This window comes from Panthera tigris, chromosome X (assembly GCF_018350195.1).
Source record: "Panthera tigris isolate Pti1 chromosome X, P.tigris_Pti1_mat1.1, whole genome shotgun sequence".
NCBI classification, from domain to species: domain Eukaryota; kingdom Metazoa; phylum Chordata; class Mammalia; order Carnivora; family Felidae; genus Panthera; species Panthera tigris.
The window spans coordinates 101,183,560-101,196,375 of NC_056677.1; the positions used below are offsets into that span (position 1 = coordinate 101,183,560).

The window sequence follows — 12,816 nt, forward strand, 5'->3', positions numbered from 1 at the left end:
TTTTTTTTTAGCAACCATGTAATGTTGGCTCATATAATGAATTTTTATATTCTGACATAAGCTCTGTGCCCAACATGGGGCTTGAACTCACGACCCTGAGATCAAGAGTCACATGCTGTACTGACTGAGCCAAACAGGCACCCCTCAAAATGAATTTTTAATTAACTAAAATCCCAAGATTTTACTCTAGAGAGTTGCTTTCACGTGACTTCTTTCCAAACCAAGTTTCCATTTTCCTTTAGCTGTGCAACAGATTTTTAAAGTCAGAATGTAATGTTTAATATCCCTGTTAAATTTCATCTCAGTGTATCAGCCAGCTTTGGTTTCTTTGAATCTTGATTTTTGTCATCCAGCTTATTCTGATTCAACGAGGGGTCTTAAAGCTAGTGTCAAAATGTGTTCAGACATCTGGGAAACAATGATGAAAAATCATGGAGACTATCTTCCAAAAATTTTTCCCTGCAGATATATCTGAGCTCTTGCATATGTAGGAGTTAATACCATTGTAAATTGACAAGGCCAAGAGAGACTGAAGTTTATTGCCAGCCTGCAAGACAGAAGCCTTGTGTTCAATATGAGTCTGAGATGATGTTCCGAGACATGTAGTGCCAACATAATGCCAGGGCTGTTAATTCTTCCCAAGAAATCCATTAATGCACATACGTGGTAGAGACAGAATTACCGTGTCCCAGGGCGCCTGGGTGGCTCGGGCAGTTAAATGTCCGACCCTAGATTTCGGCTCAGGTCATGATCTCATGGTTCCGTGAGTTTGAGCCCCGTGTCAGGCTCTGTGCTGACAGCATGGAGCCTGCTTGGGTTTCTCCTTCTCTTTCCTCTCTCTGCCCGCTGCCTTGCACGCGTATGCTCTCTTGCTGTCTGTCAAAATAAATAAACTTTAAAAAAATTACTGTGTCCTTTTTTAAATTTTTTTTGCCAAGCATATACTGAGCACAGTATTAGGAAGGGTGCAAGATTCCGGAGAACCAGGTTTGCTTGGGGCAACCCTGATTTATGCCTTTTGTCCCAGTGTAATTATTAGTAACATCATTTTTCAGTTTCGGAGTGTCCAGGTTTGGAGGCTAAATTATCTGGCCACCCTTCTCATAACCCAGCTAGTTCTTTTTAGAATTTTTTCTGGGTTAAATGTTAACACAGCTATAATTTGGCAACTTTAATGAGGCTACACTAGTACTTCTCTTCCATTTGAACAGATTGTTTCTTGACCATGGGAAGTTGATAGCAAAAGTAACTGCAGTTAAGGTCTACGCATACTCAGAATCTCTCTGGAGCTGCCCTCTAGAGGGCAGTAATACATACATCTGAAATGATCCAATTCCAACAAAAAATGGACTACGAGAGTCCATTTTCATATGCATGAAAATCAGAAACATTTGATATTCCTTTCTTTAAACTTTTTTTAATGTTTTATTTTTGAGACAGAGCATGAGTGGGGGAGGGGCAGAGAGAGAGGGAGACACAGAATCCGAAGCAGGCTCCAGGCTCCGAGCTGTCAGCACAGAGCCTGACGGAGGGCTCGAACTCATGATCTGTGAGATTATGTCCTGAGCTGGAGTCGGACGCTTAAGTGACTAAGTCACCCAGGCGCCCCTAGAAACATTTGATGCTCCTGAAGGACATATTGGAACCAATACCGTGCATAAAACTCAGGTATCTTTTGCTCTGCAGGGAAGTAAAGAAATATTAAAAATTAGTTCATTAACATTCTGAACATACACAGTTTTTTTTAATTGTTAAAGCTGAACTTTGATGCCTTGACTATACAATGATCCATTATAACAATTATGCAGGGAGTTTAAGAATCTGCATATTTTATGCTTTTCTGTTTTTCCTAATTAATGGTTTTACATGGTTAATAATGTTAATATATTCTGCATCACATAGTTTCCATATTTATGCAAAATAAGCAATTAAAAATGAATAGTTCTACCTACTTAAATATTACTTTCCTCTAAAAAACAAAAAATGCAGGTTTTTTTTTGTAACTTGAATCACGTGGTAACGTAGAACTCTAATATTTAGAATTAGAATATTTCTTAGAGATTGTATGATTACTTTTATGTCATCAGTAGTTAGTTTATTAGCTTCTGATATCAAAATTATATTGGCTGCGTCTCACACTTTGGATTTCTTCATGTAATGTTCTCTTTTTAGGAAGGGTGGACAAGTCCTATTTTCAGGAGAAGATGACTTTTAACAGTTTTGAAGCATCTAAACCTTGTGTACCTGCAGATCTCAGTAAGGATGAAGACTTTGTAGAAGAGTTTAATAGATTAAAGACTTTCACTAATTTTCCAAGTAATAGTCCTGTCTCGGCATCAACGCTGGCACGAGCGGGTTTTCTGTATACTGGCGAAGGAGACACTGTGCGCTGCTTCAGCTGCCACGCAGCAGTAGATAGATGGCAATATGGAGACTCAGCGGTTGGACGACACAGGAAAGTATCCCCAAATTGCAGATTTATCAATGGCTTTTATTTTGAAAGTCATGCTGCGCAACCTACAAACCCTGGTATCCAAAATGGTCAGTATAAAGCTGAAAACTATCTGGGAAACAGAAATCATTTTGTTGTAGACAGGCCATCTGAGACTCACGCAGACTATCTTTTGAGAACTGGGCAGGTTGTAGATATATCAGACACCATATACCCGAGGAACCCCGCCATGTATAGTGAAGAAGCTAGATTAAAGTCGTTTCAGAACTGGCCAGACTATGCCCACCTGACCCCACGAGAGTTAGCTAGCGCTGGACTCTACTACACAGGTATTGAGGATCAAGTGCAGTGCTTTTGTTGTGGCGGAAAACTGAAAAATTGGGAACCTTGCGATCGTGCATGGTCAGAACACAGGCGGCACTTTCCTAATTGCTTCTTTGTTTTGGGCCGGAATGTGAATGTTCGAAGTGAATCTGATGTTGTGAGTTCTGATAGGAATTTCCCAAACTCGACAAATGCTCCAAGAAATCCAGCCATGGCAGATTATGAAGCACGGATCGTTACTTTTGGGACGTGGATGTACTCCGTTAACAAGGAGCAGCTTGCCAGAGCTGGATTTTATGCTTTAGGTAAACGTTATTATAAAATCAGGCTGTTAAATAACTTTCCAACTATCTCAGGGCTCCTAAAAAAGTAAATCGATTGCTGTAGCCCCCTGAACTGGTAAATATTTAGGTGCAGGCTGGCCTGATGGTTTGTATCACTATTAAAGCTGTGAACCCTTACGTTGAATCTGCAACGTAAGCACTCCATTTCTGTGAAAGCGACCGCCATATTGTGAGTTCTCTTCCCGTTCGTGTGGTTGTTGTTTGGAGAAGGGTGACCTGCAAAAGATGGTACAAGAATGGGTCTGACAGCAAGGCTGACTATAACGGAGCGAGCACCTACTCTGTGTGCTCAGTGCATAGCCTACGTGCATGCTTTCTACACCCCACAAAAGAGTTAACGTCGAGAGTTTAGTGTGGCCAATATTAAAATTGATATCTGCCTTTTATGTATAGACGATATGTTTGAAAGCTGCCCTGTATGATGCCTTATTGCTTCAAATAAGCACTTCTCAAATGGACTAGTGTAAACTTGTCAGGAAGGGCCATTAGTGTGATGCCTTCCAGGAATATTCAGTTATACCACGATATATCTGACCCATTTACTTTAGGATTGAACAGTGCCAAAATACAAACTCGCAATTATTTCGATATTTTATTTACATAGTATCCTACAGAAACCATGAAGGTTTATTTAGTGTCACGTAGCTATAACCCGTAGAGAAACTTACTAGTAATTTCATTATGCTGAGCTTTACTGTTAAAGTTTCAGTCTGAAGGAGTGTAGTATGGATGGCCCCAAATGACATGTTAGAAGGTAACAATTGTAATTTTTCACATAAAAATTGGACAGTTTTATTTTTGTCTTCTGTAACATACCTCAGATGAATTCAGTGAATTTAGTGTCTGTTTCCTCCTCAAACAATCATGTCTGTTACTTAGATGTGAATTTGAATGTCTTCTTTGAAGCCGTGAGGCTTTCATGTATTTAGAAATGGTTAATTTCAGTGTTAAAAGGAGTATTTTTGCGTAAGCTTTTAATTGCACAAACACATGTATTTTTTTACTTGTGTCTTTTCTTAGGGGAAGGTGATAAAGTAAAATGCTTTCACTGTGGAGGAGGGCTAACTGATTGGAAGCCCAGTGAAGACCCTTGGGAACAACATGCTAAGTGGTATCCAGGGTAAGGTATTTAAATGCTTATTCAGGAACAGGCAAGTTAGACACTTTGCAGTAGGAAAATCTTGAATAACTTTTCACCTCAACTATTTTTGCCCTCACTATGGCTTGAAATTCACACCAGGTTTATAAAAATGGGGTCACCTACTTTATAGGGGAAAAAAAAGTCCTAAGCCTTCTCTGGTGACCAGAGAAAGCACTCATTGCTTGTATATTGTATCTCTGGCATTCAGATAATTCTGTTTCTAAATGCCAGATTAGGAATATATGGTTTTGTTGTTGTTGGAGGTAGGCTCTTTCGTGATGGGCAGTAGAGCCCTTGCTGTCGAGGAGTTTCCTTAAGAACCCATGACATCCCCTAGCCGATTTTACTCTATCTCAGTGATTCTAACACACACAGTAGTTCACATTTGCAGATTTCTGAAATGAGGACACATCTGGAGGTGGGTCATAATTGAATTGGCAGTGGTGGTACTTAAAATAATCGTGCTTCATATAATCAATGGCATCTTAGAATGATAGCGACATACGCTAAACGTCTCTTTTCCATCTTCTTTAAAAATCAAGTACACACGTATGTAAATGATGTGAATTTGTGGCCTGCAAAGTAGTACAACGTAAAACTTCAGAGCAGTTGTTTGAAAATAAATCTTAACTTGAAAAAGCCTTAGAAGGAAAGGTTAGAAGCCTAAAGAATTCCTTCAAAATGTACAGTTGGTTAATCCTCTAAATAAAATTTAAGATTAACTGTTTGAAGAAAATTTTTTAAATGTTAAGGTGATAATTTAATAGGTGATATTTTTTGCCTCACTAAGATTAACAAAGTAGCATAACAAAGGGAACACATTTTTTGACCTTAAAATGACAGTTGATAGGGAATTGAATAACATTTTATTTTGCCACTTCTTAGAAATACCAAAAAGCAAGTTAATGGAATTAAGATAATGGAGATTATATCTTTACTTCTACCTTACTAATTTATCAGCTACCAAAGTTTAACCTTCTTTTAATTGTTTAGGTGTAAATATCTGTTAGAAGAGAAGGGACAAGACTATGTAACCAATATTCATTTAACCCATTCACTTGAGGACTCTATGGTAAGTCACATATTGTAGAATATATATTTTTAAATACGTAATTTCTTTTGCAATGATTTCTTGGTGTACAATTCACAGTATAGTATTTTAAATTAATAGTGTATGGTGAGCTTTAGAGGGGAGATCTTGAAGAATGGCTTGTTATTCTTACTCTGAAGCCGATTTGTGAAAAGAGACTCCCTGTGAGCTGATTGAACTATCACTGTAAGCAGAACTGGGCTTTAAGAACTAAAATACTTAATCCCTCAGCTTTCTGAAATTAGACTTTTGTGTAATGTGTTTTATACTCATAAATAGTTTTAAACTTTTCGTAGATGATATTTTAAGTCTCAAAAATGTGTCTAAGTGGATGGTGCGGCCTGGGGTGGCCAAGGTGTTGGCACCATGAGGGAACGGCCGTGGACTAGAACAGGGGGCTAGAGTTGCCCTTATGGCTCCACCATGAACTCTGTTGCCTCCATCAAGTTGTTTAATCTCCTTGAGTCTCAGCTTCTTGTCTGTAAAGTGAATGGATTGGGTTAAATGATCTTTTAACTTCTAGCTTCATCAGTTTATGCCTCTTGTGAACATTGGAATAAAGCCAATTTATAAATTCATGATTAATGTAACTTTTCAAATTGAGGTAATTGCCTCTACCAAAAAGAATTCTAACTTAAAATCCGTATTTCTGTTTTAGGTAAGAGCTGCTGAAAAAATGCCATCATTAACCAAAAGAATTGGTAAATATGCCTATTAAATATACTTTTAATTTCATTACTGATTTATTTTTTTAACGTTGATTTTTGAGAGAGAGGGAGAGAGCAAGCGAGAGTGAGTGGGGGAAGGGGGAAGAGAGGGAGACACAGAATTCGAAGCAGGCTCCAGGCTCTAAGCATCTATGCAGAGCTCGATCGACGCAGGGCTTGAACTCATGAACCTCGAGATCATGACATGAGCTAAACTCAGACACTTAACCGACTGAGCCACCCAGGAGCCCCATCATTGCCAATTTATTATAGTTGTTATTTATAGGTTGGAAATACAAGCTTATTCTTTCAAGGTAATCAGGGTGTGTTTATTTGAGATGACATTGCTATGAATTAAGAATTAGTGAAGTGCCTGTAAATTTAAGTCCGATGTTTAACTGTTAAGAACATTCGTGTGATTGATATAACACTATATTAATTCTACTGGAAAATTAAAAATTATACTAAACCATAAGTTATATAATTATATATTTTGTTACATTAATTATACTAAAAAATTAAAAATAAAATAAGACTTTAAAAAAGAATATTCATGTGGAAGTTGGACAGTTAGCTTTTCCTATTTCAGGAGAAGCAGCTATAGGCTGTCCATTGCCATTTCTGTTAAAATTGCGAAAGGAAGAGTTAAGTGTATTTTTGTCCCTGGTGCTTCTTCAGTTAGCCAGGATCATGAATCCAGTGCTCTGCTAATGTGCCATCACCACGATCGGCCCTACCTGCTTCCTTATCCCATGCCATCTTTCTGCCTTCCCCAGTTTCTTCACAGAGGGGCACGGTTCGGTTTATCTCCTGTTACCTTATAGAGAGGTAGAGGTTTTTATCTCAGAGATTAGTTACTCATCATAAGCATCTTTGAAAACCAGAAAAATGCTATGTTAAGAAAATATGATATTGTTATCCCCACTTTTCAGATGAAGAAACAGAGTCAAGGAGGTTAAGTGTCTTGCCCACAGTTACCTTACAAATCGTCAGTGGAACTAGGGCTGTAAACAAGGTCTTCTGAAACCTACATCACACTGTAGATCTCATTCTCAACTTAGGCATCATGTTTCGAAAATAGTAGAAAGTTTATTGAGAATGCCTGCTAATTCCCCACTCCTTATAGCATCATCTGTTTAGTATCCTAAGGGTTACAAGGCAAGAGAAAACTATATATACTCATGAATATGCTTAAGAAAGAGAGCCATTTTGATAATGTTTGATACAGGTTTTGTAATGAGCATAAAAAATACAGTTTAAGAAATCATTTATTCCAGCCTGTATTTTTCAGATTATCCAGAAACAAAGATTCTATAGTATTTCTTGATAATAATCACCTTTACAATGCACACTGTGTTTTTTATGACTAAATGAGACTCTTGCTCTCGTTTAGGGTTAATGTTTTTAAATAGAAATGTAATTCATATAGCAAAAATTTCACCCTTATAAACTGTACACTTTAGTGGTTTTTAGTGTATTCACAAGGTTGTGGAACCATCACAACCTATTTAATTGCTGCAGGGAATTATCGTAACCCCCAAAAGAAACCCTATACCCATTAGCAGTCACTCTCCATTGCTGCCCCTTCACCCTCAAACCCAAACAACTACTAATTTATTTCCATCTCTCTGGATTTACCTATTCTGGACATTTCATATGAATGGAATCATAATATATGGCTTTGAGGTTCATCCACATTTTGGTACTCCTATATGAGTACTTCATTCATTTTTTATGGTGGAAAAATATTCCTTTGTATGGATAATACCATGAATGTTTACCCATTCATCAGTTGGTAGACATTTGGGTTTCCACTCCTTGGCTTTTAAGAATGATGCTAGGGGCGCCTGGGTGGCTCAGTCGGTTAAGCATCCGACTTCAGCTCAGGTCACGATCTTGCGGTCCGCGAGTTCGAGCCCCGCGTCGGGCTCTGGGCTGATGGCTCAGAGCCTGGAGCTTGCTTCCGATTCTGTGTCTCCCTCTCTCTCTGCCCCTCCCCCGTTCATGCTGTGTCTCTCTCGGTCTCAAAAATAAATAAACGTTAAAAAAAATTAAAAAAAAAAAAAGAATGATGCTGATGCTGCTATGAACATCTGTGTGCAAATTTCTGTGTAGAAATAGGTTTTGAATTCTCTTGAGTATATATTTAGGGATGGAATTGCTGGGTCATGTAGTAACTCTACATTTAACCTTTTGAGAAATGGCCAGTTTTCCAAGGTGGCTGCATCATTTTACATTCCCGCTGGCAGTGCATAAGGGTTCTGGTTTATTTCTCCACATCCTTGTTAATGCTTGTTATTGTATGTTCTTTTATTACAGCCATCCTAGTGGGTTTGTGAAGTGGTATCTTATTGTGCTTTTGATTTGCATCTCCCTGATGGCTAATGATGTTGGGAATCCTTTCATGTGCTTATGGGCCATTTGTAGGTCTTCTTTGAAGAAATGTCTGTTCATTGCCTTTGTCCATTTTTTGAGTTGTTGTATTTATCTTTCTGTTACTGAGTTGTAAGAGTTCTTTACATATTCTAGTTTGTTATATGTAAGCCCCCTGTCAGATATATGATTTGCAAATATTTTCTCTCGTTCTGTGGGTTATCTTTTCACTTTCTAGCTGGTGTCCTTTGAAGCATATACGTTTTTAATTGTGATGAAATCCAGTTGATCTGTTTTTGTTGCTTATGCTTTTATAGTGTTATATCTAAGAAACCATTGCCTAATCCAAGGTCATCTATGTTTTCCTTTAAGAATTTTATGGTTTTAGGGGCATCTGGGGGGTTCAGTGGGTTAAAAAAAGTCTGACTTCAGCTCATGTCATGATTTCATGGTCTGTGGGTTTGAGCCCCGCATCGGGCTCTGTGCTGACAGCTCAGAGCCTGGAGCCTGCTTCAGATTCTGTGTTTCCCTTTCTCTCTGCCCCTTCCTGCTCGTGTTGTCTGTCTGTCTGTCTGTCTCTCTCTCTCTCAAAAATAAACATTAAAAAACTTTTTATTAAAAAATAAAAAGAATTTTATGGTTTTAGCTCTTACATTCAGGTCTTTGATCCATTTTGAGTTAATTTTTATATATGTGTAAGGTAAGGGTCCTTTTAATTGTTTCTCATATCCTGTTGTCTCTGCCTTTAGTTTTTAGCAAGGTGACCTTGAGATACCTACAGGATATCCAAGTACATGGATATTAAAACCTGGAACTCACCTAAATAAGAGTAAAATTGTGGTAGGGGGGAAGCATCCAGAGAGATCATTAAAAAGGGTGCATCGATGAGGGAAGCGGAAGGTGAGCAGAAGGAGCCAACAAAACAAGCTGAAAAAAAAACAAAACAAAACGCGGACAGTAGAACCAGGAAAGAGCGATGTCCAGCTGATCTCTGGACATCTCCACTTAAAAATCTCAAAAGCAGCTCAAATTCCGCATTTCTAAAAACCACCCTGACTGAATCCAGTCCTGCTCTCCACCCCCCAAGTTGGTTAATAGTTCCACAGTTCACAGAGTTGCCCAGTAATTTGAGTCATTTTAAGCTCTTTGCTTTCCTTAATCCCTCTACATTTAATTAACCACCAGGTCTGATGAATTCAACCTTTTTAATATTGTCTAAAATCCACTGATTCTGCCCTAGTTTCTGCCCTTATTTCTCATCCAGATGCGTTAGTATTCTCATAAATGGTCTTTTGTCTGCATTATAACCTCCCAACAGAATTTTTCTTTATCAAACAGAAATCTTAAGTTACTTTCTTACTTCTTTTGTTACTTACCATATAATAGTTCTTATGGTCAAATCCTTTTCCAGTTTCTCTTTCTAAAAAACATTTATTGAGGGGTACCTGGGTGGCTCAGTTGGTGAAGCAGCCGAGTCTTGATTTCGGCTGGGATCATAATCTCACAGTTCATGGGTTCGAGCCCCACCTTGGGCTCTGTGCTGACAATGCAGAGCCTGCTTGGGATTCTCTATCTCCCTCTCTCTCTGCCCCTCCCCTGCTCGCTTGCACACATGCTCACTCTCAATATAAATAAACTTAAAAAATTTAAAAATTAAAAACATTTATTGAAGTATAATCTGCATACAATAAAATGCATAAAATAGACCAATCTTAAGTATTCAACTCAGTGAATTTTAATATGCATTTATGTGTAGTCATCAGCCAAATCAAGATAATAAAACATTTCCACCATGCCCGAAACTCATTCAGGCCCCTTCCCAATCAGTATCTACCCCCAAGTTCCGTTCTGACTTCTATTTCCATAGGTTAGATTTGAACATCTTACAAATGTAATCATACAGTGTATTCCTTTGTTACTAGTTCATCATTATGATGACGTTTTGTTCATCTTATCTGTGAGATTCGTCCATATTGTCTGTGGCAGTGGTTTGTTTTTCCTTCTTGCTGTGTAGTATTGGAATATACCACAATTTACTTATCCATTCACCTGATGATAGACATTTGAGTTGTTTCCAGTTTGAGGCTGTTATAAATGACACTGCTGTGAATATTCTTGTGGATGTCTTTGGTGGACCTTTGTACTTATTTTTAATACTCGAGTAGAATTGATGAATCAGAGGGTGTAAGTCTCTCTGTTTTTTTTTTTTTTTTAGCAGTTCCCTATATAACCTGTATTTTACTTTGAGTACCATTAAAGCAAATTTCTGTTCATTTTGTTGCCTTATCTAGTTCACCCCCCTTGGCTACAGAAACTAAGTCTCAGAGATAGGAAACTCACACACGTTCAAAGTCACAGACTGGGACTTCCCCGTATTCCCCACAATTTTTCCAAAATAATTGCTAGTGACAAGGGAAAGACATCCACTCTTTAAGTACTTAGGTTAGTTGTTAATGAGTTCAGCTGATTTGATAAAGTTCTGATTTTCAAAGCACTCAACTTTTTCTTCTCAGTTTTACCTAATTGTTCACTGTTTCTTTAGTCTTTAAAGCACCTAATCTCAATTCATAGTGCTACAAAATACATACTGCATTTTCAATTATAACATTCTGAAAGATTCTTCAGTGCTTAAATATTTTAAAATCTTCTTCCCAAAGTAGCTTTGATTTGCTGGTTAGCATTTTGGGTTTTTTTGGTTTTTTTGAGGAGCGGGGCTTTGCTTGCTGCTTATATGTTCCTTTATAACTATACTTTGCTGTTGAGTTGTGCTAATGAAAATAATTATTTAAATTCCACGTTCCTTTTTCTCACCAATTTTTATTTCAGATGATGCCATCTTCCAAGATCCTATGGTACAGCAAGCTATACGAATGGGATTCAATTTCAGAGACATTAAGAAAGTAATGGAAGAAAAAATTCAGACATCTGGGAGCAACTATAAATCACTTGAGATTCTGGTTACAGACCTAGTGAGTGCTCAGAAAGACAATACGCAGGATGAACCAAGCCAGACCTCATTGCAGAAAGGTATGCGTGACTGTTTTTAAAAGGCAAGAAACACCTAACAGCACTTCCTTATGGCCAGCATCTTACATGACTTTGTGGCCCATTCATTTTCTTCCTTCTCACATCCCCCTTAGGATAAACATTTTAAAAGACTTTTTGACAATAAAAAATTCAAAAATACCCAAAAGTGGAGAAAGCCATATAATGAACCCTGACATACCCATCGATCAGATTCAATAATTGCCAACAGTTTTCCAATCTTGATTGATTTCTTCCCCAACTTTTTTTGTTATGTATTTCAAAGAAAATTCCAGACATCCCATACACCATTTACCTGTAAATAATATATATCTAACAGATAAGGATTTTTTTTAACATAATCTTAATACCATGTGTTAAGCAGTAACTTAAACTGTGCTCAGGTTAGGCTTGTAGATGGCTGCCTTCTCTGCGTGTCCTCACATGGCTGAGAAAGAGCACTCTGGTCTCTCTTCCTCTTATAGATACACTGAGTCCATGGGATGTCTGGCTGGCTCAGTCAGTAGAGCATGTGACTCTTGATCTCCAAGTTGTGACTTTGAGCCCCAGGTTGGGCATAGAGTTCACTTTAAGAATAAATACATACAGGGGCGCCTGGGCAGATCAGTCAGTTAAGCATCTAACTCTTGATTTCAGCTCAGGTCATGATCTCATGGTTTGTGAGACCGAGCTGTGTCTTGGGATTCTCTCTCTCCCACCCTTTTCTGCCCCTACACTGTGCGCTCTCACTCTCTCTCTCTTAAAATATATGAATAAAACTTAAAAAAAAACATAGAAAGAAAGGAAGGAAAGAAGGAGAGAGAAAGCAAACCGATTCCATGAGGGGGTCCCACCCTTATGACCTCATCTAAATGTAATTACCTCCCGAAGGGCCAATCTGTGAGTACCATCACGTTGGGAGTTTGGGGCTTCAAAATACGAATTTTGGGGAGATACATTATTCCATAACATACTGTTACCCCATGTAAAAAATTACCAGTACTTCTATAATACCATCTGAAAATCAGTTGGTTTTAATTTTCCCCCTTGTCTTAAAACATTTTTAACAGTTGATTTCTTCTAATCGGGATCCAAGTAAGAGCCACTGATTTATTCATTTTAAGTGTGGGGGCACCTGGGTGACTCAGTTGATTAAATGCCCCACTCTTGATTTTGGTTCAGATAATGATCTCACGGTTCATGAGATTGAGCCCTGCTGACAGCGTGGAGCCTACTTGGGATTCCCTCTCATGTGCTGTCTCTTGCGCACTCTTTCAAAATAAATACTTAAAAAAATTTTAGAGTGTGGGTTTGTGTTTTAGTTCAGATAAAGAACAAGAAAGAAAGGCTTTTATTGGGGC

General features: G+C 38.1%; 1 protein-coding gene across 5 annotated transcripts in view; it reads left to right on the forward strand.

The window, feature by feature from the left end:
• Positions 1 to 12,816, forward strand: part of LOC102957920 (X-linked inhibitor of apoptosis) — an 86,976-nt gene that overhangs the window by 25,136 nt on the left and 49,024 nt on the right. For all 5 annotated transcript variants that reach the window (XR_006213363.1, XM_042973912.1, XM_042973909.1 and 2 more), the window contains 5 exons: positions 2,173 to 3,081; positions 4,141 to 4,240; positions 5,255 to 5,333; positions 6,010 to 6,052; positions 11,258 to 11,458. Coding sequence is in view for 4 of the 5 variants with exons in the window: in XM_042973912.1 (XP_042829846.1) it covers positions 2,205 to 3,081; positions 4,141 to 4,240; positions 5,255 to 5,333; positions 6,010 to 6,052; positions 11,258 to 11,458 (1,300 nt within the window). In the remaining variant the exon portion in view is untranslated. The remainder of the gene's footprint in view (positions 1 to 2,172; positions 3,082 to 4,140; positions 4,241 to 5,254; positions 5,334 to 6,009; positions 6,053 to 11,257; positions 11,459 to 12,816) is intronic.